Source organism: Cupressus sempervirens, chromosome 7 (assembly GCF_028749045.1).
Source record: "Cupressus sempervirens isolate cs-2001-9-10 chromosome 7, ASM2874904v1, whole genome shotgun sequence".
Classification (NCBI taxonomy): domain Eukaryota; kingdom Viridiplantae; phylum Streptophyta; class Pinopsida; order Cupressales; family Cupressaceae; genus Cupressus; species Cupressus sempervirens.
This window is the reverse complement of record NC_143124.1, coordinates 308117489-308143273: the sequence shown is the minus strand read 5'-3', so window position 1 is coordinate 308143273 and position 25785 is coordinate 308117489. Positions and strand designations below refer to the sequence as shown.

The following is a 25785-nucleotide window of genomic DNA, read 5'->3' as shown; positions in this document are numbered from 1 at the left end:
TGCATTCTTAAATTAATCTCCCTTAAGACCTTTACATACACATGGGGCATTCTTAAATTAATCTCCATGGAAGAAAATTTCATAAAACTAAAGATTCCATAGTGTTGAAACATAAAATCCAAGATCTCATTTATGATTGGATTGTTGATACCTCTAATGACTCATCCACTCATAGCCTTCATATCCAACTTCATATCATGTCAGTATGCATGTGCTATCTTGCTTATTGGCTTTAATTGCTTATCGTACATGTTATCTTCTTTCATGGATTTTATGGCTTATCCCAAATGTGCTTCATACAACTTTTCAATATGAAAGTCTTTCAAAATATTATACAATATTATGACTCTTTATGCTTTCAAATGCTATGATTGGTTGTAAAATGGAAGAAATCAAGTATTCTAATTGTTCATCCATACTTTATGGATTTTTCTTATTTGATTAGTTTGATAAAAATAGTTTTAATAATCATAATGTCAGCTTTATGTCAAATAAGGAAAAAACCAAATTTGTAATAAGATATCCGCATGCAATTATCTTTCATATAGTTATAAATGCTCTTAAAATTGTCATTATAGCCTTGTATCACATGCAAATATGATTTGGAAGAACTTGTTCAATATCTTCGTCTTATAATTCCTTAAAAAGAACCTACCAAAATACAAAAACCATATACAAAAAACTACACATTTTACATCATAATACATCATAAATTTTAGAAATTCTCCCCAATACTACCCCCCTCCAACTCTTCATGATGTACCTACATTCCAATATCATACAAAAATTAGTAACTTATTGTATTAAACAAGATAATCATCAATTCATTAAATCATTATGAAGAAAATAACATAAGAAGTATATATACCTAGTCAAGTATTCCAATAGGGTCCTCTCTCTATTTTAGGGTCTCCAACAAGGCTTCATGATCAACATTAGCAATAGTAAAAAGTTCTTTTACTTTTGGTCTTCCTTGATGCTTCAATAACTTTACATTTTTTGCTATAATAAGATGCGAATATATGAGAATTACTTTGTGCTTCTGATGGTCTTCAAATGCAGGAATTCCGTTCCTTCTAAGCATGTATGTCCGCAGCCATGTTCCAGCAACAACCACTGAACCAGTAGGATACGTGAATCCATCATCATCTATGATCGCTTGTGCAAGTTTTTGTTTTTCTCTTACACAACATGCTAACCAATAATTGGATTTCTCATCATTCTCCTATGGTGCAACCAATGCAAAGACATGTCCTAGCTGAAGTAGATCTGATAGATGATTATGCTCAAGTGAACTTTCCATGTCATCATTTTTGATAGAGGGTATGATAGACAATGGAGTAAGATAATGTGGAGCCCATGTGTCCACCCACTCACTTAATTCACAGTGATCCCAATCACACTGAAAACAAGTACGAGAAAAACAAGCTAGTTGTCGTGTCCAAATGGTCCATGTACTAGAATTAGAGCTCCGAAATGAATGCATTTTTGATGAGTCTATCACTGTAGCACAATCTGATCTATCACCTATGGACCCTTCCTCAACCAACCAAAAGAACCTGCGTACCACTGAATTAAGAGTCCCCCCTTGTGATAATGCTAAACTACACCAATCAACAATGCTATGAGCATCAAGAAGCTCTGTTGTTGAAATCTTCAGTTGTTCCTTAACTAGAGCTCTCTTCACACATGCCCCTACTCCATCATGTTCCCCTTTTCCATGGCCGGACTCAAAAAAACTCCAAATATGAGGAACCCCTCTCTCTACGTGCATCCTACACAACCAATAAAACATGCGAGAATTCTTGAATTGACCTGTATAGTTATCTGACCAAATGATATGTCTATCCATAGCAATTGCATGCTCGTGTAAGAAATAAAAAAAATTCTCGAAACAATGTTGCACAAACTCGTGAGAGTGAGATCTATCATCACTCATATAAAAATGATACTCTCTAATAATCTTTCAATTATCTTCCGCACTATCAGGGGCATGTCTATATGTTATGTGAACAAAAATTGCAATCTGAATAGAGTTGTAATACTGAGATTGTGTCTCATTTTGAGGTTGCAATGTGTAGTTCTCAGAAAAATCAACAACTAATATAATAGTGCCAATGGGAAAAGTCTCCTTACACATTCTAAATTGTTGATCCAACCACTGAGACCTGTGACTATGTCTTGCATACTTGTAAAAAAGATTTGCCTTGAAATTTGAAATAAAATGAGCCACATTGATATCTTTTCCAAGCAATTCACATCTAGAGCTCTCACTCCCACTCTTCAATGTGTATTTCACCATTTCATAGACCCTTTTTTTCACTATTGTCTTTCCAAGATCTTATTCACACCCCTCATGGAAACATGTGTCAAACTTGGATAAGCCACCACATTCTGAACACTTCTCATTTAAGCAAGAATTTTTATAAAAGGAACAACCATCAACTCTACGACATAAGAGTTGATCTAACAAGTCTCTTGATGATTTTGGAAGCCCACTAGCCCCACAATCCTCCAACATTTCTTTACTATGCAAAGTAGAACGGATGGAGCATAATAGTTCATGGTGCATAGAAAACTCAACATGATATTTGCAACAACATGTATTTCGAATTTTGAGTGGCACACAATAAAATGGCTTCAAAGATTCGAAAGCCCTTTGTGATATATGAACACTTGGATGACTCTCTCTAAATTTTTTGAACAACATAGTTTGACTTAGCTCCAAATAGTGTTTAGGATGTGGCGTGCGGTCTCTGATGCCAATTATCAACTTTAAGACATCTTTAGCATTGGGTGATACTCGTGAGTTAGAGTGCCAAAATTGTATAATTTCTTCCTTCACATCGTCGGATAGCTTCTTATCAAAACGTGGAAGTCTCCCACCAAATGCCCATGTTTCATTTTGAAGAGGATCATCAATTTTCTCTCATTGACTAAGTGCTCTTATCAAAGTAGTACGATTTAGATTCAAATCAATAGAAGTTTGTCTCATATATCTACCCTTTCTCAAATGATGACTTACCAAAGAGGTTGTAATAACCCTTTGAGCAACTCTATTATCCTTCTATCTGCTATTTTTCCCAACGCTATTGAGAGCACTGAAAAGATTCTTAACAATAATGGCATTTCTTTCCAACTTTTTATTGACACGAATTTTCAATTTGGAAAGCATAGGTCTCATCTTTTGCATCTTTAATAAGTGCATGAAAAGCTGACATTGCTCTACCACTGTCTTGTTGCCGAAAAACATCTGATATAGTCTTGAAGCCCATAAACGAATGGTTCTTTCTGATTTTTTTCCTTCCAAACTAGTCATAATCGTTTCATCAATTTCAATTATCCATTTTGGTGTTTTAGAACCTTCATGTCGATTATAATTAGGAGATATGTAAGGTTCTTGTGCATTAAGTTCCTGTACATTGTCATCTTCGACATGGTCAATTATGCAATTTGGATTATGACTTGGTGGCATTTCTTCTTCAAAATTTTCAATATCTACATTTTTAATTTCCGCATTATCATTTTCAATAGGTACATTTTCATTCCCCAACTGTACATTTTCATTATCTGACTCTATGATTTCACCTTCTATTAATTCATCATCAACTTGATTGATATTTAGCATACCTTGTCTTTTTTTTTGGTGTTTCATTTTGTCCTTTTCCTTATATGCTGCAATGTCTTCAGTGGATATCTTCCTTTTACGTTTATTCTTTTGACGACTGTTGCTTCCCATTCAGATGACAAATTTGAACACCTAAGGTTATATTTTCGAATTCTTTTTGATTGGTTGGGCAACAAAACACGACTTTTTACAAATCCCATGAAAAAAGAGGTAAAAAAGTAATGTTGTTGGGTCTGTAGGGACAGTCAAATATTTGAAATTGATGCCAATATAATCAGATATCCGATAATAAATCGGATATTCGATCCAGGATCGGATATTCGATATAGGAAAAGGACTTTTGGGGGGAAAACTTGCAAAGGTTTCCCTCCTTTGCCACAATAATATTAATATTATGAAAATATTTGGAGGCAAATGACTTTAATTTATAACTAAGTTAATAGTATATTAGTATTAGTATAAAATATCAATAATATTAATATAAAATAGTATTAATATACCTATAGTATCAATATTATTATTATACCTATAATAGTATTAATATTATTAATATAGATATAATAGTGTAAATATCTAGTGTTTATTTATATTAAGCTACAATATATAGTATTAATATATATTATTATTATAGCTATAATAGTATTATTATTATTACTATACATATAATAATATTAATATTTAGTGTTTATTTATATTATAATTATTATCCTAAAATAGTATAAATAGTATATCCTAAAATATTACGTTATATATACTAAAATATTACGTTATTATATAGATATATTAATAACATATATATTAATATAATAATATTTATAATATATATTATATTTAATAAAAATATTATGTTGTTATATATATACTATATTATTATACATATTAATATAATAATATATAATACAAAGAGGGTCGTCATTTAATGGGTCAAAGGGGGTCATAGGGTGACCTATGACCCCCTTTGACCCATATGAACGACTCGACTATGTCCCTAGGGGTCCTAGGACCCCTAGGGACATACGTCGTTGTTTAATGGATCAAAGGGGGTCATAGGTCACCCTATGACCCCCTTTGACTCATATGAACGATTCAAATATGTCCCTAGGGGTCCTAGGAGCCCTAGGGACATATGTCATCATTTAATGGGTCAAAGAGGGTCATAGGTCACCCTATGACCCCCTTTGACCCATATTACCTATTCGAATATGTCCCTTGGGGTCCAAGGATCCCTAGGGACATATGTCGTCGTTTAATGGGTCAAAGAGGGTCATAGGTCACCCTATGAGCCCCTTTGACCCATAATACCCATTCAAATATGTCCCTAGGGGTCTTAGGACCCCTAGAGACATCTGTCGTCGTTTAATGGGTCAAAGGGGGTCATAGGTCACCCTATGACCCCCTTTGACCCATATGAACGAAACGACTATGTTCCTAGGGGTACTAGGACCCCTAGGGACATACGTCATCATTTAATGGATCAAAGGGGGTCATAGGTCACCCTATGACCACCTTTGACTCATATGAACGATTCAAATATGTCCCTAGGGGTCCTAGAACCCCTAGGGACATATGTCATGATTTAATGGGTCACAGAGGGTCATAGGTCACCCTATGACCCCCTTTGACCCATATTACCCATTCGAATATGTCCCTTGGGGTCCAAGGACCCCTAGGGACATATGTCATCTTTTAATGGGTCAAAGAGGGTCATAGGTCACCCTATGACCCCCTTTGACCCATAATACCCATTCGAATATGTCCCTAGGGTTCCTAGGACCCCTAGAGACATATGTCGTCGTTTAATAGGTCAAAGGGGGTCATAGGTCACCCTACGACCCCCTTTGACCCATATGAACGACTCGACTATGTCCCTAGGGGTCCTAGGACCCCTAGGGACATACGTCGTCAGTTAATGGATCAAAGGGGGTCATAGGTCACCCTATGACCCCCTTTGACTCATATGAACGATTCAAATATGTCCCTAAGGGTCCTAGGACCCCTAGGGACATATGTCATCATTTAATGGGTCAAAGACCTATGACCCCCTTTGACCCATATTACCCATTCGAATATGTCCCTTGGGGTCCAAGGACCCCTAGGGACATATGTCGTCGTTTAATGGGTCAAAGAGGGTCATAGGTCAACCTATGACCCCCTTTGACCCATATTACCCATTCGAATATGTCCCTAGGGGTCCTAGGACCCATAGAGACATATATCATCGTTTAATGTGTCAAGAGGGTCATAAGTTACCCGATGACCCCATTTCACCCATATTACCCATTCGAATATGTCCCTAGGGGTCCTAGGACCCTTAGGGACATATGTCATCGTTTAATGGGTCAAACAGGGTCATAGGTCACCCTATGACCCCCTTTGACTCATATTTTCCATTCAAATATGTCCCTAGGGGTCCGACGACCCCTAGAGACATATATCGTCGTTTAATGGGTCAAAGAGGGTCATAGGTCACCCTATGACCCCCTTTGATCCATATGAACGATTGGAATATGTTCCTAGGGGTCCTAGGACCCCTAGGGACATATGTCATCGTTTAATGGGTCAAAGAGGGTCATAGGTCACCCAATGACCCCCTTTGACCCATATTACCCATTCGAATATGTCCTTAGAGGTCCTAGGACCCCTAGGGACATATGTCATTGTTTAATGGGTCAAAGAGGGTGATAGGTCACCCTATGACCCCATTTGACCCATATTACCCATTCGAATATGTCCCTTGGGGTCCGAGGACCCCTAGGGACATATGTCGTCGTTTAATGGGTCAAAGAGGGTCATAGGTCACCCTATGACCCCCTTTGACCCATAATATCCATTCGAATATGTCCGTAGGGGTCCTAGGACCCCTAGAGACATATGTCATCATTTAATGGGTAAAAGTGGGTCATAGGTCACCCTATGACCCCCTTTGACCCATATTACCCACTCGAATATGTCCCTAGGGGTCCTAGGACCCCTAGCGACATATCTCATCATTTAATTGGTCAAAGAGGGTCATATGTCACCCTATGACCCCCTTTGACTCATATTACCCATTCGAATATGTCCCTAGGGGTCCTAGGACCCCTAGAGACATATATCATCGTTTAATGGGTCAAAGAGGGTCATAGGTCACCCTATGACCCCCTTTGACCCATATGTACGATTCGAATATGTCCCCTTAGGACCCCTAAAGACATATGTCATCATTTAAAGGGTCAAAGAGGGTCATAGGTTACCCTATGATCCCATTTGACCCATATTACCCATTCGAATATGTCCCTAGGGGTACTAGGAACCCTACGGACATATGTCGTCGTTTAATGCATCAAAGGGGGTCATAGGTCACCGTATGACCCCCTTTGAGTCATATGAACGATTCAAATATGTCCCTAGGAGTCCTAGGACCCCTAGGGACATATGTTGTCGTTTAATGTGTCAAAGGGGGTCATAGGTCACCCTATGACCCCCTTTGACCCATATGAACGATTGGAATATGTCCCTAGGGTCTTAGGACCCCTAGGGACATATGTCGTCTTTTAATGGGTCAAAGAGGGACATAGGTCACCCTATGACCCCATTTGACCCATATTACCCATTCGAATATGTCCCTTGGAGTCCGAGGACCCCTAGGGACATATGTCATCGTTTAATGGGTCAAAGAGGGTCATAGGTCACCCTATGACCCCCTTTGACCCATATTACCCATTCCAATATGTCCCTAGGGGTCCTAGGACCCCTAGAGACATATATCGTTGTTTAATGCGTCAAGAGGGTCATAGGGTGACCTATGACCCCCTTTGACCCATATGAACAATTCGAATATTACCCTAGGGGTCCTAGGACCCCTAGAGACATATGTCATCGTTTAATGGGTCAAAGAGGGTCATAGTTTACCCTATGACCCCATTTGACGCATATTACCCATTCGAATATTTCCCTAGGAGTCCTAGGACCCTCAGGGACATATGTCGTCATTTAATGGGTCAAAGATGGTCATAGGTCACCCTATGACCCGATTTGACCCATATTACCCATTCGAATATGTCCCTAGGGGTCTGACGACCCCTAAAGACATGTATCATCGTTTAATGGGTCAAGAGGTTCATAGGTCACCCTATGACCCCCTTTGACACATATGAACGATTCGAATATGTCTCTAGGTGTCCTAGGACCCCTAGAGACATATGTCGTCATTTAATGGGTCAAAGAGGGTCATAGGTTACCCTATGACCCCATTTGACCCATATTACCCATTCGAATATGTCCCTAGGGGTCCTAGGACCCCTAGGGACATATGTCGTCATTTAATGGGTCAAAGGGGGTCATAGGTCACCCTATGACCCCCTTTGACTCATATGAACGATTCAAATATGTTCCTGGGGGTCCTAGGACCCCTAGGGATATATGTTATCATTTAATGGGTCAAAGGGGGTCATAGGTCACCCTATTACCCCTTTGATCCATATGAACCATTCGAATATGTCCCTAGGGTCCTAGGACCCCTAGGGACATATCTCATTGTTTAATGGGTCAAAGGAGGTCATAGGTCACCCTATGACCCCCTTTGACTCATATGAACAATTCAAATATGTGCCTAAGGGTCCTAGGACACCTAGGGACATATGTTGTCATATAATGGGTCAAAGGGGGTCATAGGTTACCCTATGACCTCCTTTGACCCATATGAACCATTCGAATATGTCCCTTGGGTCCTAGGACCCCTAGGGACATATGTCGTCGTTTAATGGTTCAAAGGGGGTCATAGGTCACCCTATGACCCCCTTTGACCCATATTACCCATTCAAATATGTCCCTACGTGTCCTAGGACCCCTAGGGACATATATCATCATTTAATGGGTCAAAGAGGGTCATAGGTCACCCTGTGACCCCGTTTGACCCATATTACCCATTCGAATATGTCCCTAGGGGTCCTAGGACCCCTAGAGACATATATCGTCGTTTAATGGGTCAAGAGGGTCATAGGTCACCCTATGACCCCCTTTGACCCAGATGAATGATTCGAATATGTCCCTAGGGGTCCTAGGACCCCTAGAGACATATGTCGTAATTTAATGGGTCAAAGAGGGGACCCCTAGGGACATATATCGTCGTTTAATGGGTCAAGAGGGTCATAGGTCACCCTATGACCCCCTTTGACCCAGATGAATGATTCGAATATGTCCCTATGGGTCCTAGGACCCCTAGAGACATATGTCGTAATTTAATGAGTCAAAGAGGGTCATAGCTTACCCTATGACCCCATTTGACCCATATTACCCATTCGAATATGTCCCTAGGGGTCTTAGGACCCCTAGGGACATATGTCATTGTTTAATGGATTAAAGGAGGTCATAGGTCACCCTACATCCCGTTTTGGCTCATATGAACTATTCAAATATGTCCGTAGGGGTCCTAGGACCCCTAGGAACATATGTCATCGTTTAATGAGTCAAAGGGGGTCATAGGTCACCCTTTGACCCCCTTTGACCCATATGAATGATTCGAATATGTCCCTAGGGTCCTAGGACCCCTAGGGATATATGTCGTCGTTTAATGGGTCAAAGAGGGTCATTGGTCACCCTATGACCCACTTTCACCCATATTACCCATTCGAATATGTCCCTTGGTGTCCGAGGACCCCTAGGGACATATGTCGTTGTTTAATAGGTCAAAGAGGGTCATAGGTCACCCTATGACCCCCTTTGTCCCATATTACCCATTCGAATATGTCCCTAGGGGTCTTAGGATCCCTAGAGACATATATCATCATTTAATGGATCAAAAGGAATATGTCCCTAGGGGTCCTAGGACCTCTAGAGACATATGTCATCGTTTAATGGGTCAGAGAGGGTCATAGGTTAACTTATGACCCCATTTGACCCATATTACTCATTCGAATATGTCCCTAGGGGTCCTAGGACACATAGGGACATATGTCATCGTTTAATGGGTCAAAGGACCTATGACCCACTTTGACACATATGAACAATTCGAATATGTCCCTAGGGTCCTAGGACCGCTAGGGACATGTCGTCGTTTAATGGGTCAAAGAGGGTCATAGGGTGACCTATGACCCCCTTTGAACCATATTACCCATTCGAATATGTGTCTTTGGGTCCAAGGACCCCTAGAGACATATGTCGTCGTTTAATGAGTCAAAGAGGGTCATAGGTCACCCTATGACCCCCTTTGACCCATAATACCCATTCAAATATGTCCTTAGGTGTCCTTGGACCCTTAGAGACATATGTCATCGTTTAATTGGTCAAAGGGGGTCATAGGTCACCCTATGACCCCCTTTGACCCATATGTACGATTCGAATATGTCCCTAGGGGTCCTAGGACCCCTAGGGACATATGTCGTCGTTTAATGGGTCAAAGAGGGTCATAGGTCACCCTATGACCCCCTTTGACCCATATGAACGATTCAAATATGTCCCTAGGGGTCCGAAGACCCCTAGGGACATATGTCGTCATTTAATCTGTCAAAGAGGGTCATAGGTCACTCTATGACCCTGTTTGACCCATATGAACTATTCAAATATGTCCCTAGGGGTTTGAAGACCCCTAGGGACATATGTCGTCGTTTAATGGGTCAAAGAGGGTCATAGGTTACCCTATGACCCAATTTGACCCATATTACTCATTCAAATATGTCCCTAGGGGTCCTAGGACCCCTAGGGAGATATGTTGTCGTTTAATGGGTCAAAGGGGGTCATAGGTCACCCTATGACCCCCTTTGACCCATATGAACAATTTGAATATGTCCCTAGGGGTCCAAGGACCCCTACAGAAATATGTCGTCGTTTAATGAGTCAGAGAGGGTCATAGGTCACCCTATGACCCCCTTCGACCCATATTACCCATTCGAATATGTCCCTAAGGGTCCTAGGACCCCTAGAGACATATATTGTCATTTAATGGGTCAAAGAGGGTCATAGGTCACCTTATGACCCCCTTTGACTCATATGAACGATTGGAATATGTCCCTAGGGGTCCTAGGACCCCTAGGAACATATGTTGTTGTTTAATGGGCCAAAGAGGGTCATAGGTCACCCTATGACCCCCTTTGACCCATATTACCCATTTGAATATGTCCCTAGAGGTCCTAGGACCCCTAGGGACATATGTCATCGTTTAATGGGTCAAAGGGGGTCATAGGTCACCCTATTCCCCCCTTTGACCCATATGAAATATTCGACTATGTCCCTGGGGGTCCTAGGATCCCTAGGGACATATGTCATCATTTAATGGGTCAAGACCTATGACCCTTTGACCGATATGAATGACTCGACTATGTCCCTAGGGGCCCTAGGACCCTTAGGGACATATGTCATCGTTTAATGGGTCAAAGAGGGTCATAGGTCACCCTATGACCCCCTTTGACCCAGAATACCCATTTTAATATGTCCCTAGGGTTCCTAGGACCCCTAGAGATATATGTCGTCATTTAGTGGGTCAAAGGGGGTCATAGGTCACCCTATGACCCCCTTTGACGAACGATTCGGCTATGTCCCTGGGGGTCCTAGGGACATATGTCGTCATTTAATGGGTCAAAAGAACCCCCTTTGACCCATTAAAGGACGACATATGTCCCTAGGGGTCCTAGACCCCTAGAGACATATATTGTCGTTTAATAGGTCAAAGAGGGTTATAGGTCACCCTATGACCCCCATTGACTCTTATATATTAATAATATACATATATATTAATAATATACATATCAATATAATAATATATATATATATATACATATACATATTACATTGTTATATTTAATGAAAATATTATGTTATTATATAAATATATTAATAATATACATATTAATATAATAATATTTATAATATATATTATATTTAATAAAAATATTACGTTGTTATATAAATATTATATTATTATACATATTAATATAATAATATATAATACGTATTTTATATATATATAAATTACGTTATTATATTTAGTAAAAATAATAATAATATATATTATATTTATAGATTGTAATAAGATTAACATAAGATATTATTATATATTACTAGATTATATCTTGTATGTTTACATTAAGTTATTATATATATAATATATTAAAATATGCCTTTACATATTAATATAAGTGAAATAATTTAAAAATAAAAAACTAGAACATTTAAATCGAATTTCCCTCCAAAATTTGAAAATTTTTGGAATTTGATTACCGAGCCATATCGAATATCCGATGTCAAATCGGATATTCGATTTGAAATCGAATATCTGATTTTGAACCGGATATCCGATCAGGCTTGGTATTTACCAAGCCTGCCCGGTCAACCCGAAAGACGTGTTTATAGAGACTTTTAGTGATACTTAGACTTCGGGTAGCCGTCTGACAATGTTATTTTGATCGAAATTGAATGAAACGAAATGAGTTTTTTAATATCGCTCTCTAGATTCCATCAATATAATTTTTGTCAAATTCTGAGTTCGATAAGTATTTATTAGTTAATTATCAATGAAGATTATTGTAAAGTGTTGATTGACATACTGAATGAAAAATAGTTATAACTCTCAAACGGTATAACAGTTTTTAAATCTAAAAGTTGCGTCACATTCTATACTTCGCATAGTATAAGAAAAAAACAAAAAAAAGGAAAATTAAATCTTCTATTAGTTAGGTTGGTCAGACACGGAACTTTTTTAAATCCGAAAAAGTTTTGGTAGAAAATTCATATTTAATTATTTATATGGAATAAAAATATCAAAAAATATGCGTCACATCCGGGCATGAGACTAGTTTTCATATCTATAATTATATTAAAAAAATATTATGATTTGATTTTGATTAAGGTGGTCAGACATACACCTACTTTTTATTTTCGCCCTGAAATTTTCTTAGTACTGCATTAAAATTCAAACTTTTGACCAATCAATTATTTTTTTCTCCTGATAAGGCCTAGTAGTTTAGAAACTACATTCAATTTTCTACAAATTATTTTCTTCCAACTTTTTGATATAAAGTCCATAACCACTTCAAAATTATGTGTCAAGTTGACATAAACCTGATTTGCTGATTTTTCACTGCCACTTAAGGCCATAGTTTGGTACACCATGATCTTGCACATACCTAGGACATACCTAAGAGAAGAATTTGGTAATACAATTAATTATATTTTCAATTTTCAGGGATCATAAATATAGTCTATATTGATCAAGCATTGCAATATAGACCAAGAGCTTACATCAACTCAGCTAATGTATTGGTCGAGCAAAATAAGTATTAACCAAGAAAAGTGATAGTAATCGAGTATTTGAATGAAAAGAAGCACAAATAAAAATTGTGAAGGCCAAGACATCTATTATACACCTACCTAAGTTCAATACATTTATTACAAATCTAAATGACAAGATTGAAGGTATATACTAAATTTTGATACTCATTTCTATTTTACCAATCAATTTTTAGTAATAGGGGATTCAAAGGTAATTTTAGTGACATAACAAGCGAATCATAGCATGCCATTGGAAAAATTGGAAGAACATAGTAAGTAAAATTTCACTACCAAGTTAAGTTATTTTTGAAGTAATTGAAGCATTCTTTTTAGAACCATAGTTGAAGGAGAGCAATTCACAAATTTTGAGGAACGATCAATGTCCTCCACCAAAATTCAAGGAATACCCTAAATTTGCATTGACTTGTGATGAATCTAGTGCCCTATCATCAATTCCACTTCAAGTATTGATGATTCACGATGTGAGATCATTTTACATGTGCAAAGTGGTAGAAATTAGAGATTATAAACTTTAAGGAGCTTATGAGAAACTGTGCGGTGATGGTGTTTTTGGGAATGAGAAAAAAAATGTTGCTAAGAAAGGGCTAACCTATGCCCTAAACTTTCAAAAGGTTTTCAAGGTTGAATGGATAAAGATTGTGTTGAGCCAAATTCATGATATGAAGATATGGTTAGATTGTGGACAACTCAAGATTAACAAGGCTATCATTTTTCAAGTTACTAGTTACCCTACATTGGAATAACCAAAGACTATGAGGTGTGCTACAAAACACATAGTTGAACAACTAATGCAGGCAACATAGAATAGTAGTAGTATGTAGATCAATGGGATTAGAGTTCCAATTATAGAATTTTCAGTACATGTAGTTACACACAAATTCTATCAAACGAGCCAAATGAATAGCGTATCTTGCATTGTAGTGGACCTAGGATATAAGATTGTAAACAAAGATCATAGTTATGATCTTTTAGAGCTATAAATACAATAATTATCTAAGAATCTTAGAGTGATAAGGAATGTGGAGAATACTTCATGAGAAATTTTTTATGATAGATATAGATTTCATCTATGCACGGGAAGTACTGCTGAAGTTAATGTTGGTGATGTTATAGTAGTAGTAGTTGCATTACTATATGAAGAGATTGAGAAGAATGGCAAGAAATTTTTTACCTATGAGATAGCCAAGATTGAGATGTTAATGGAAAAATAAGTACCCAAGCTAGATAAGAAAAGAAAGAGAATAATCAAAGATCTTGAGGTTAAACTTGGTGAAGGTCAACTTTAGATAACTAAAGAGAAAGGAGAGGATGAGAAATATGGTGTAGCAATAGAAGTCGAGGAATCAAAGGGAAAAGAGCTAGCTATTTCTGAGCCCAAGGCAACATAGAAAGAAAGAGTATTGATTTTCAATCCAAAGGTGAAAGAGGATCTAAAGAAATGTGTGAAGAAGACTATCACACTAGGAGAGCCAAAGATAAATAGAAGAGTGAACATCAAAGGTAGCTCAGTCCTAGGCTACAAAAGGAAAAGAAATCCAACCAAAGAGGAAGCCAACCAAAATACCAAAGTAGATCATGCCTAAGAGGCTGAGAAGAAAATTAGTCATTACACCTGATGAGGAGGAAGATGATGAAGAAACTAAGTCTGATGATTTGAGAAAACTTTAGATTGTATCTAGACTATCTCTAATGATTGTGGATCAGTTATGTGAGAAGGTTAAAGAATTGAAAAAGTATAGAAGCATTGAAGACAGTTAATTATGACTTTTTAAATTAAGATGATCAAGTAAAGCTTGAAAAAAGCTATGATGGATATGATGATAAAGTTTGGGTATACACCAAAAAAATTAGGTGAAGGCATTCCTAAATATTTATATAATAAATTAAATGCTAAGTCAAAGTGGGCATTATCTACTAAAAAGAATAAATAAGGGAGACCACTTTAGCACAAACAATGTCTGACTTGGTAAAGACACATATGTCTATATACCTAAAATATTTTGTAAAAAAATTTATTTCTAAAGAGAGGGAATACATTGATGAACAAGGCTCATGAAGTAGAGATAAAGAGTATTATTATATGGAAGGAAGTATTTGGATTGCTTGTTCCATTAGTTGATAAAGAAGAAGAGGAAGAAGGTAGAGATGTAGTAGAGTCTGAAGAGAAAGATGAAGAAGAAGTTACCAATCTAGCATAAGAATTAAGGCAACTGGTAGAAGGGTGTGAACAATAATATGTTGTCACCATTGAGGAAAATTTTGATTCATCTCTATAGAATCCAAATGTATGAACTAAGGAAGGTTTGAAAAATATTATATCAGATGGCTTAGATACCTCTCAACCATGCACCAATCCAATTTTGTTACAAATATAGGATTTTCCAAGGATTGAAAGTGGAAAAATTGATGATTTACAAGTTACATCAATTAGAGTTACTTTTGCCATGAGTATTGAGAAATAGGGTAAGGAAATAACTGTGTTTTCACAATTCACTCATATAACAAATGATAAACTAGATGAGAAAGATGAAGAAGAGGAAAACGAACTAAAAGAATAAATAGAGAAACCCAAAGAACAAGAGGCTATTCAAGATATTATATAACTACTAAGTTCTATGTAAACAAAGACATTAACTGCTACACCTATACAACAAGCAATATAACCTCCACAAGAGAAGATGCTTGGATCGAGTGCAAAGGGAAAACTATTGAAAGAAGATTGTTGAAATGAAGAAGATTGATGAAACTTATTATGGAACAATCATTATTTTGTCACTAATGTCAAATTTGCTACTTTTTGGTGAGACAATTACTAATTTTATCTTAATGTTATCATTTGATTGCTGATGAAGAGGATTTGAATAGAAAGGATAACAAGAGAACCTAGAGAATGGTTGAGTTATATGGTGTATAGAAGAAACAATAAGACCAAGTAATACATTGATGATATAGTCTATTGTTTATCTTTTTAAGCCTATAATGAAAGGATTCTTGAGAAAAGGCTAGAAGAAGGCTAAGCAAAGAAATATGTTTACCAAGCTTGACCGAGAAAATAGTGAAAGTCGAGCAAGTTAGTGTAGGTCATAAAGAAAGTTAGTTGAAACCAAGTAGAAAGTTCAGTATGTGAGGAGCATGAGTAAAGAATTAGTCTATTCCAAGAAGTAGAAGATAGTGTTGGCGAGAAAACATCATGTTATTTCCAAGTGCAAGTAAAATGATTATTATCAAAGATTTGACAAATCTGAGTTGACAAAGTTGATTACTTGAATTATAAGAAGCATATGGTAAATAAGTATGATGAGCTTGTGGAAAAGAATTCAAGATAAACTATTTTGTGATGAATTGAAAGAGGATTATAAAGGAATTTTCTAGAAGTGAATAAAATGGAAAAGGGGTAGATTCAATGAATTTCACCTTACCCTAAAATGGATGATTGTGGTTAAGCAACACAAGATCTAAATTCTCTATATAAGGAGATAATAGGGCGGAAGCTACTAGAATAATTTTAGAATAAGTGAGGGTGGGGGGCAGTTATCCAAGGTCCAGATGTATAAACAAAACTTTTTACAGCTTAGTGAACCCATAAAACATTTATCTTCACGCATGCATCTATGAGACTATGTAATCACTTAAAACTTGTAGGTTACTGCCAAATCAATTTGCAGAAATATAAACATGAAACATAATAGATTCATCAATATAATTGACACAATTATTTACATGGAAGGCCAACCTTGTTAAAGGTTACAATATACACTATTAAATGTGACCCTATTCAAGGATTTCAATCACCCTGTTAGAGTGAGCCTTGTTAGAGGACTTTAGACCATTCCCTTGGAATGTCACTCGGTTAAAGAATTTACAAATGACTGTTAGGTCAACCTTAATCCAAAATATTTTCCCTAGACTATTACAAGTGTTAGAGAGTAATAGTAAGGCTTGATCTAATAACAACTTACAACTTCATTTGTAGATCACAAATCACTATTTCAGTCCTCAATTCTACTTAGCATTCATACTTTGCAGCTCTGACAAATTGTTTACCCTTCAAGCATTCATATCCTTAAGCCTTCTTTCTTAACATGCCAATGTAGTTTCTTCTATCAGGTCACTTGATGAAGAAAAGCCTTTTTCTCCTTGTCTTCCTTATGTTTTCGCACTTCTTGTCTTTGCTTCTAACCAGGCATTCCTATAAATAGGAAACTAAAATCTTTTCCTGCTCATTCTCCATCATCCAAATTAGGGTTAGGATGGTTTAGGTAGGATACAATGAACCTATCCCACATTCCATCTCTCTTATAGAAACTTCTACTTGAATCCTCTTTGAATTCACCTGAAAATAGTTTACCTTGAAGTCTATGCCACCAGCTCATCATCCTTGTCTTCCACCTAGTTCACAAATTTCAAGAAAAAAAGCTTTTCATCTTAGATCCATCAAATTCATGATCTTTTAAATAATGTAGTAGCTCAACACTATCTTGCTTCTGATGCTCAGCACATGCTACATTGCTCAACATCCACTGTGAAATTACTTAATACGAACTAAAGTTTACTCGTGCCTGACATCAAATTAACTTTACTCGGCATCCATTGTTCTTCTCAGCATAGAGTAGAATGAACTTTTACTTAGCTCCAACTAATTTTTTGCTTGGCTTGTATTGGCTTTTCTTGGCATCCTCTCTTCACTTAGTCAATCTCAGCAAACAACTTTGTGTAACTTTTTCTTCTAAACTTTCTTAGTTTAACCAACCTTTGTAACCCTAAGTAGATTATCTATACACCATTGTCATCATTTTCTTAACCAATTCTTGTACTTCATTACATAATCATAACTCAACCTTTCCTCTAAGTGCTATTGTCACATATTTTGATCAAATCCTCTTCATCAATCGACTAAGTGATAATACTTAAACCATATGAGCAATTGTCTTACCAGCAAATAGTAGGTTTGACATCATTGAAAAAATAACGATTGAAGCATATTGGCCATACTTGTATGTTCTCAACAATCTCCCTCTTTGATTAGCTTCTTCAATCTATTCTCAAAAAAAGTAATAAGTAAAGAGTGTGAATCTAAGAAAGACAAGGAGTCTCGGGTGTTGCTTCATTTGGTTTCCAAAATGAAAGAGCCTACAATTGGAATACTAAGCAAGAAGGCTTAAGGGGATGAAGTTTTGAAGGGTGAATAATCTATTAGATAAAGAGAGGATGAATGCCAAGTAGAATGGAGGATTGAACAAGTGATCTATAATATGCAAGTGAGTTGTTAAATGTTCTAAAGTCCTCTTGCAAGGCTCACACATTATAGGGTGATTGAAAAAATTTAATCAAGTTAAAATTTAACAATGTGCATTGTAACCATTAACAGGTATGACTCCTCATAGGGCTCACTTCAGAAGAGTGAATATTGGTAGTATGTTATTGGTGGTTTTTGCCAAATTGGATTTCCACATAAAATGTTTTTGTCAAAACATGTGATTGATTTTGTGGTATTTCATGTTTACATTTCTACAAAGTAATTTTAACCTAGGACAACAATATGAGAGATTTTAAGATATTGAATGATCAATGCATCCATAAGTATAAGTTGAAGTGTTGAAAAGTTTTATTTCTATATTTGGACCTTGGATAATTGATTCACCCAAACCACCACCCCCTCACTCACCAATTTTTCTAAACATTCAAACACTTTATATCAAAGAATCAAGTGCTTGTGAAGAAAAAGTTTGAAGTAACTTAAAGTTGAAGATCAAGACGTACAAAAATGAGGTGCCCAAGTTAAATAAGGAAAACTTTCCTGCATGGAAAAGTTTGATGAAGCTATATCTAGCAAGATTTGGAGATTATGTACAAGGTAAAAGCATAGACCTGTATCACCCTTAAGGAAAAGGAAAAGTATAACTGTTCATCTTCAATTACATAAAATTGGTAGTATTATTTAGAATTTGATAATGAAGTAAACTATTGAAATGTGTAGAAATGGATAAATTTTAGCATTATAAATTTTAATAATTATTTGGAATAAGAATTGATATATTTTTCTAATTTTAAAGACAACTTTTTACATGCTAAAAAATGCTGAAAATTAGGGATCTAGTTCCCACCACAAAACTGTATGAAAAATAAATTTATTTCCCTTTGGTCTTAGATTATGTTATAGATAACATATTGTTGCCCGGCTATAAAATTCTTTAAATTTTATAAGCCTCTATTAATTTTTAAAACTTGCCTAGTTTTAAACATCAAATTGGCCATTCTATCTTTGAAATTTGCGAGTCTTTAAGCCTCCGTGTCTCCGGCTCGTTCTCAGCTCCGCACAGCACTTGAGATCATCGAAATCCAGCTTCTGAGCCTCAAGATATAAAAGGTTAATGATTGCCTTCACAAACACGTATTTCTTAACCTTTAACTTCTCAATAGGTTAATGTTAACCACCAAAAACATGTATTTCTTAACCTCCAAGTAAAAGGTTAATATTAACCACTAAAAATATGTTTTTCCTAACCTTTCCAATAGGTTAATGATAGCGATTAAAAACACGTAATTCTTAACCTCCATGAGACTGTTATTAACCTGTTTGAAAGTTTCTCTAACCTATTTAAAATTCTTCCTTGAGGAGTCAGACATGTAAATGGGAGCCCGAGTTTATGAAGGAATTGGATTGGAACATAAAATAACCTGATCATGTGCAAACTGCCCTCTTCACCAAGTGCAGGATAAGAACATTTTTAAAGAATCAATAAAAGTGCAATTTATTGAATAGCCTCTCGCCAAGGATTTGAACTTCTGACATGAACAAACAACAACATATATACAACTTACATTTTTTTCATTGCGAAGAGTTCTGGTGCAGATCTCAGATAGCCAGACAAAGAGCATGAGTAATGCCAGCGGCAAAGACAATCTAGATGATATGGTTCACAATTTCATTGAGAACAACAATATAGAGCAGGATTCACACTATCATGAGCTTGATAATGAAGAATTAAGCTCTACCAAGAGCAATCTAAAGGCTCTACTATCATAAAACTCTGAAGAGAGAGATCTTTATCTTGCAACGATGCCCATAATTTCTTCTTTCAATGTATCTTCCATTTATATACCTGGCCACGAAAGCTACTACAATGGCACTTGCATACGCCACCTTTTATTAAAGCATTCCAAGAGTGCCAAATATAATGCTCCACTCTGCAAGGTCTCGCAATTCATATGGATCACAATGTTGCTTCTCTACTTTGCACCAATTCATCAATGTTTTTCAAGGTCACAACTTCTACCTTCATCATGCTCCCGATTCCACTAATGCAAATTTCAATACTGATTTTAGGGAAGAAGAGAGTGCTAGAAATTCCTTAGAGTTCCAATGAAGAAGAGGAGGTTTGCTACATGTTTGAAACAATGCCAGAACGATACGTGGTCTCAGGAATGGGATGCATAATATGAGCCTAGCAGATTGCACCTATCTCTCATGCATGCCCACCTAATATCTATGGTAAAGATGCTATGCATCATGTTAGACTTCTGTCAATCTGGTTTTTCTCAAGATTAATTAGTGCTATAGAGAATATATCGAGTTTATATGTTTTTGAGAGTCGGCTTTAAAGCTTTATCAACATCTACACTCAAGCGAGAAGAGATTGTCATGGCACGCAAGGCAGTAGATTGCCATCAAAACCAAAAAAGCAATATCATACATGCATCTTCAAGTTTTCCCATCAGGAGGTAAAACCATCTAATATATTGTTAGATGAAACGTTCACTCCAAAGGTAGCGGATTCGAATATTTCTCATTTAAGTCCTTCGGGAGAAGAGATGCATCTGAATACCATAGCAGTGAGAATAAGAGGGTATGTAAATCCTAAATTCATGAGGACACTGAGATCAGGTTACCTGAGACTGGCTGCTAAAGAGAGTGGGTTCTTCTGAGAAGTCTAGATGATAGCATCCTTGACCATCTGGTCAATATGCGAATTCTGGGAGCGAAGAATAATATTTGTGCAACAGAGGAGGGGGATAGGAAAGTATCCAGTCTTCTAGAGTTCCCAAAGAAAATTAAACTTATGAAAGATCTCCAACAACTTTCAATTCGTCATTTTTCAGTGCCAAGCTGGTTATGTAGAATGGAACATCTGACGGACCTTACTCTTGATGAGTCTAGTGCTTATACATTGCTCCAAAAGATGCCTGATTTACTATGTTTAGCTTTCAAGGATGATTCAAAAAGAAAATAATTGCCAAAGGAGTTCAGAGAGATTGGGGGCTTCCCTATATTGGAGGAGTTGTCGACGTTGGAAGAGGGGGGTGATGCAAAGTCCAGAAATAATAGTGATAAAGAATTGTCTGCAGGTGAAGAGAGTTCTTAAAGGATTGGAACAGTTGAGGAGGCTGAAGAGAATAGAGCACAGATGGAGAATATGGCTAGATTAGCAAACGCATGTTTGCAAGCGAAAGCCAAAGAAAGGCCATAAATGAGCAAGGTGGTGGAAGAACTTATTTGGAACAGGGCTAACCAATTCAAGCTCATGTTTGAATCATCCAACATCCACGTCTCGAGTTTGGGCTGACATAGCATATCACGTGCGTTGTTTATCTTCCCAACATAGTGTTATCGAATGGCCTTCCTTGGCAATTGATAATCCACGCGAACAGTGGACTTGGAGTTTGATGATCTTACAGTGTTTTCAAAATAGAGAAGAGATCATGTGCATCATCTAGAAGCAATATTACATCGATGTCAAACTCAAGGCATCTCACTGAATCCTAAGAAGTCTATATTTGGAGTGACAGAAGGAAAACTACTAGGGCATATCGTCTCCAAAGAGGGCATTCGGATAGACCCTGAGCGGGTTAAAGCTATCCAACAGTTGTCACTTCCCATGAGTAAACCAGGGATTAGATCTTTCTTTGGGCAGATAAACTTTATAAGGAGGTTCATACCAGACTTCTCTGAGATAACAAAGTCAATTGTGGATATGATGAAAGGAAATACTAATTTTAAGTGGACAAAAGAAGGTAAGGCTTCTTTTGAACAAATCAAGACTGAAATTGCTCATGCGCCTACCCTTTCTTATCCAGATTTTTCCAAGGATTTTCATTTGTATTGTTATGCCTCCGAAGACACCTTATCTGCTATACTTACCCAACCTGACAAAGACAATACTGAGGCCCCAATAGCATTCATGAGTATCCCTCTTAAGAAACATGAATTGAAATACTCCTTGATCGAGAAAAATGCTTATGCTCTAGTTAGAGCAGTGAAACAGTTCAGGTTTTACATCCTAAACTCTCACTCCAAGGTGTTTGTCCCTGACTCGGCAGTGAAAACTATTCTGACACAACAAGAAATTGGCGTGAACAAAAGGGCCTCCTGGATAGCTAAAGTACAAGAATATGATCTTGATATAAAACCTACAAAGCTTGTCAGGGGAAAAGGTTTGTGTAAGGCAATTGCGGAAGGATCTTCTGAAGAAGGGACGAAGGAAGAAATGCCTTTAGTTTTATTCATTAGTAATGTTGATGACTGGTTTTCAAATATTGCCTATCTTTTGACATATGGGGAATGTCCTGCTCATTTATCACCTAAAGAAAAGAGGACCTTAAAATTGAAATCTGCAAAATACATTCTTTGGAATGACCCCTTATACAAGAAAGGGATAGATGGTACTTTTTTGAGATGTGTTGATTCTGAACAAAGAAAGGAGTTTCTTCAGTTATTTCATAATGAAGCATGTGGAGGTCATTACTCTGCATCAGTAACAGCTTACAAAATTTTGAGAAATTGTTTTTACTGGCCTGGGATATTCAAAGATGCAGAAGGATGGGTGAAGAAGTGCGATTCTTGTCAGTACTTCAAAGGAAAAGTTCAATTGGCTGCACTGCCCTTGAAACCAGTGGTGATCGAAGAACCCTTTCAACAATGGGGTTTGGATTTCATAGGTCCTATTCATCCTTCATCCTCTGCTGGACACACTCATATTTTGATGGCAACTGACTATTTTACCAAGTGGGTGGAAGCGACCCCAGTAAAACAAACAATTCAGAAGTGGTGTGCAATTTTATCAAACAAAACATTCTGGTTAGGTTTGGTGTACCGAATAAAATTGTTACTGACAATGCTACCAACTTCTCTTCTCAAGAGATATCATCATTTTGCTATCAATACGGGATTATTCTCTCTCATTCCTCTAATTATTTTGCACAAGGAAATGGTCAGGCGGAATCAAGCAATAAAAATATTATGACCATTGTGCGAAAACTGATAGATGTTAATCAAAGATCTTGGCACAAGCACCTGTACGATGCATTGTGGGCAGATCGTACTACTAAAAAGAGAGCAATAGGATTTTCTCCCTTCGAGATCCTGTATGGAATTGAGCCAGCTCTTCCTCTTCCCTTAGAGCTATCCACCTTGAAATTACAGAGTGCCATTGAGAATCTTAAATTCAAAGATGCTCATGAGAAACGAATGTTGTATTTGACAAAGTTGGAAGAAGAAAGAGAGATGGTTGTTGATAGAATTCAGGAACATCAATCCCGTGTCAAGAGGTTATTTGATAGAAAGGCTAAGTAGAGGATGTTTCAAGAAGGCGATCTTGTCTTGCTTTGGGATAAGCGCAGAGAGCCAAAAGGATTACATGGAAAATTTGACTCCTTATGGCGAGGCCCATTCCAGATCAAAGAGGTATGCGGAAAGAACTCTTTTATTTTGTCATACCTAAGCGGTGCCTCGTTGCCCTTACCTTATAATGGGCAACACCTAAAACATTATCATTAGTAGAAGGTGTCTGTACACCTTTTTGTATATAGGTCGTCCCATTTTTGGTGTGCTCTCGTTAGTTGGTGTTGTTTTAGCCTTTCTTTCTATTGTCCTATTTTTGGTTTTTATGTTCCCTCTTTTGTAATTTGGTCCCTCAAATGACTCTATTTCACAAGCCCAATGGATAAGGCACTACTTTATTCATTCTGGATTCGAGCTTCATCCTTGTCAGTCCTTGTCCCCAGTTAGAGCCAACTGTTGCCCGGCTATAAAATTCTTTAAATTTTATAAGCCTCTATTAATTTTTAAAACTTGCCTAGTTTTAAACATTAAATTGGCCATTCTATCTTTGAAATTTGCGAGTCTTTAAGCCTCCGTGTCTCTGGCTCGTTCTCAGCTCCGCACAGCACTTGAGATCATCAAAATCCAGCTTCTGAGCCTCAAGATATAAAAGGTTAATGATTGCCTTCACAAACACGTATTTCTTAACCTTTAACTTCTCAATAGGTTAATGTTAACCACCAAAAACGTGTCTTTCTTAACCTCCAAGTAAAAGGTTAATATTAACCACTAAAAATATGTTTTTCCTAACCTCTCCAATAGGTTAATGATAGTGATTAAAAACACGTAATTCTTAACCTCCATGAGACGGTTATTAACTTGTTTGAAAGTTTCTCTAACCTATTTAAAATTCTTCCTTGAGGAGTCAGACATGTAAATGGGAGCCCGAGTTTATGAAGGAATTGGATTGGAACATAAAATAACCTGATCATGTGCAAACTGCCCTCTTCACCAAGTGCAGGATAAGAACATTTTTAAAGAATCAATAAAAGTGTAATTTATTGAATAGCCTCTCGCCAAGGATTTGAACTTCTAACATGAACAAAAAAAAACATATATACAACTTACATTTTTTTCATTGCGAAGAGTTCTGGTGCAGATCTCAGATAGCCAGACAAAGAGCATCAGTAATGCCAGCGGCAAAGACAATCTAGATGCTATGGTTCACAATTTCATTAAGAACAACAATATAGAGCAGGATTCACACTATCATGAGCTTGATAATGAAGAATTAAGCTCTACCAAGAGCAATCTAAAGGCTCTACTATCATAAAACTCCGAAGAGAGATCTTTATCTTGCAACGATGCCCATAATTTCTTCTTTCAATGTATCTTCCATTTATATACCTGGCCACGAAAGTTGCTACAATGGCACTTGCATACGCCATCTTTTATTAAAGCATTCCAAGATTGCCAAATATAATGCTCCACTCTACAATGTCTCACAATTTGATATGGCTCACAATGTTGCTTCTCTACTTTGCACCAATTCATCAATGTTTTTCAAGGTCACAACTTCTGCCTTCATCATGCTCCCGATTCCACTAATGCAAATTTCAATACTAATTTTAGGGAAGAAGAGAGTGCTAGAAATTCCTTAGAATTCCAATGAAGAAGAGGAGGCTAGCTACATGTTTGACACAGTGCCAGAATGATACGCAGTCTCAGGAATGGGATGCATAATATGAGCCTAGCAGATTGCACCTATCTCTCATGCATGCCCACCTAATATCTATGGTAAAGATGCTATGCATCATGTTAGACTTCTGTCAATCTGGTTTTTCTCAAGATTAATTAGTGCTATAGAGAATATATTGAGTTTATATGTTTTTGAGAGTCGACTTTAAAGCTTTATCAACATCTACACTCAAGCGAGAAGAGATTGTCATGGCACGCAAGGCGGTAGATTGCCATCAAAACCAAAAAAGCAATATCATACGTGCATCTTCAAGTTTTCCCATCAGGATGTAAAACCATCTAATATATTGTTAGATGACACGTTCACTCCAAAGGTAGCAGATTCGGATATTTCTCATTTAAGACCTTCGGGAGAAGAGATGCATCTGAATACCAGAGTAGTGAGAATAAGAGGGTATCTGAATCCTGAATTCATGAGGACGCTGAGATCAGGTTACCTGAGACTGGCTGCTAAAGAGAGTGGGTTCTTCTGAGAAGTCTAGATGATAGCATCCTTGACCATCTGGTCAATATGTGAATTTTGGGAGCGAAGAATAATATTTGTGCAACAGAGGAGGGGGATAGGAAAGTATCCAGTCTTCTAGAGTTCCCAAAGAAA

General features: G+C 37.1%; 1 protein-coding gene across 1 annotated transcript; it reads left to right on the top strand.

Moving 5' to 3' along the window:
• The first annotated feature begins 20856 nt into the window (after positions 1 to 20856).
• On the top strand, positions 20857 to 23462 carry LOC149546642 (uncharacterized). Its single transcript, XM_089794016.1, has 3 exons — positions 20857 to 21088; positions 22700 to 22972; positions 23155 to 23462. Exons 1-3 carry the CDS (start codon positions 20857 to 20859, stop codon positions 23460 to 23462), a joined length of 813 nt encoding a protein of 270 aa, XP_089650142.1.
• The last annotated feature ends 2323 nt before the right edge of the window (positions 23463 to 25785 follow it).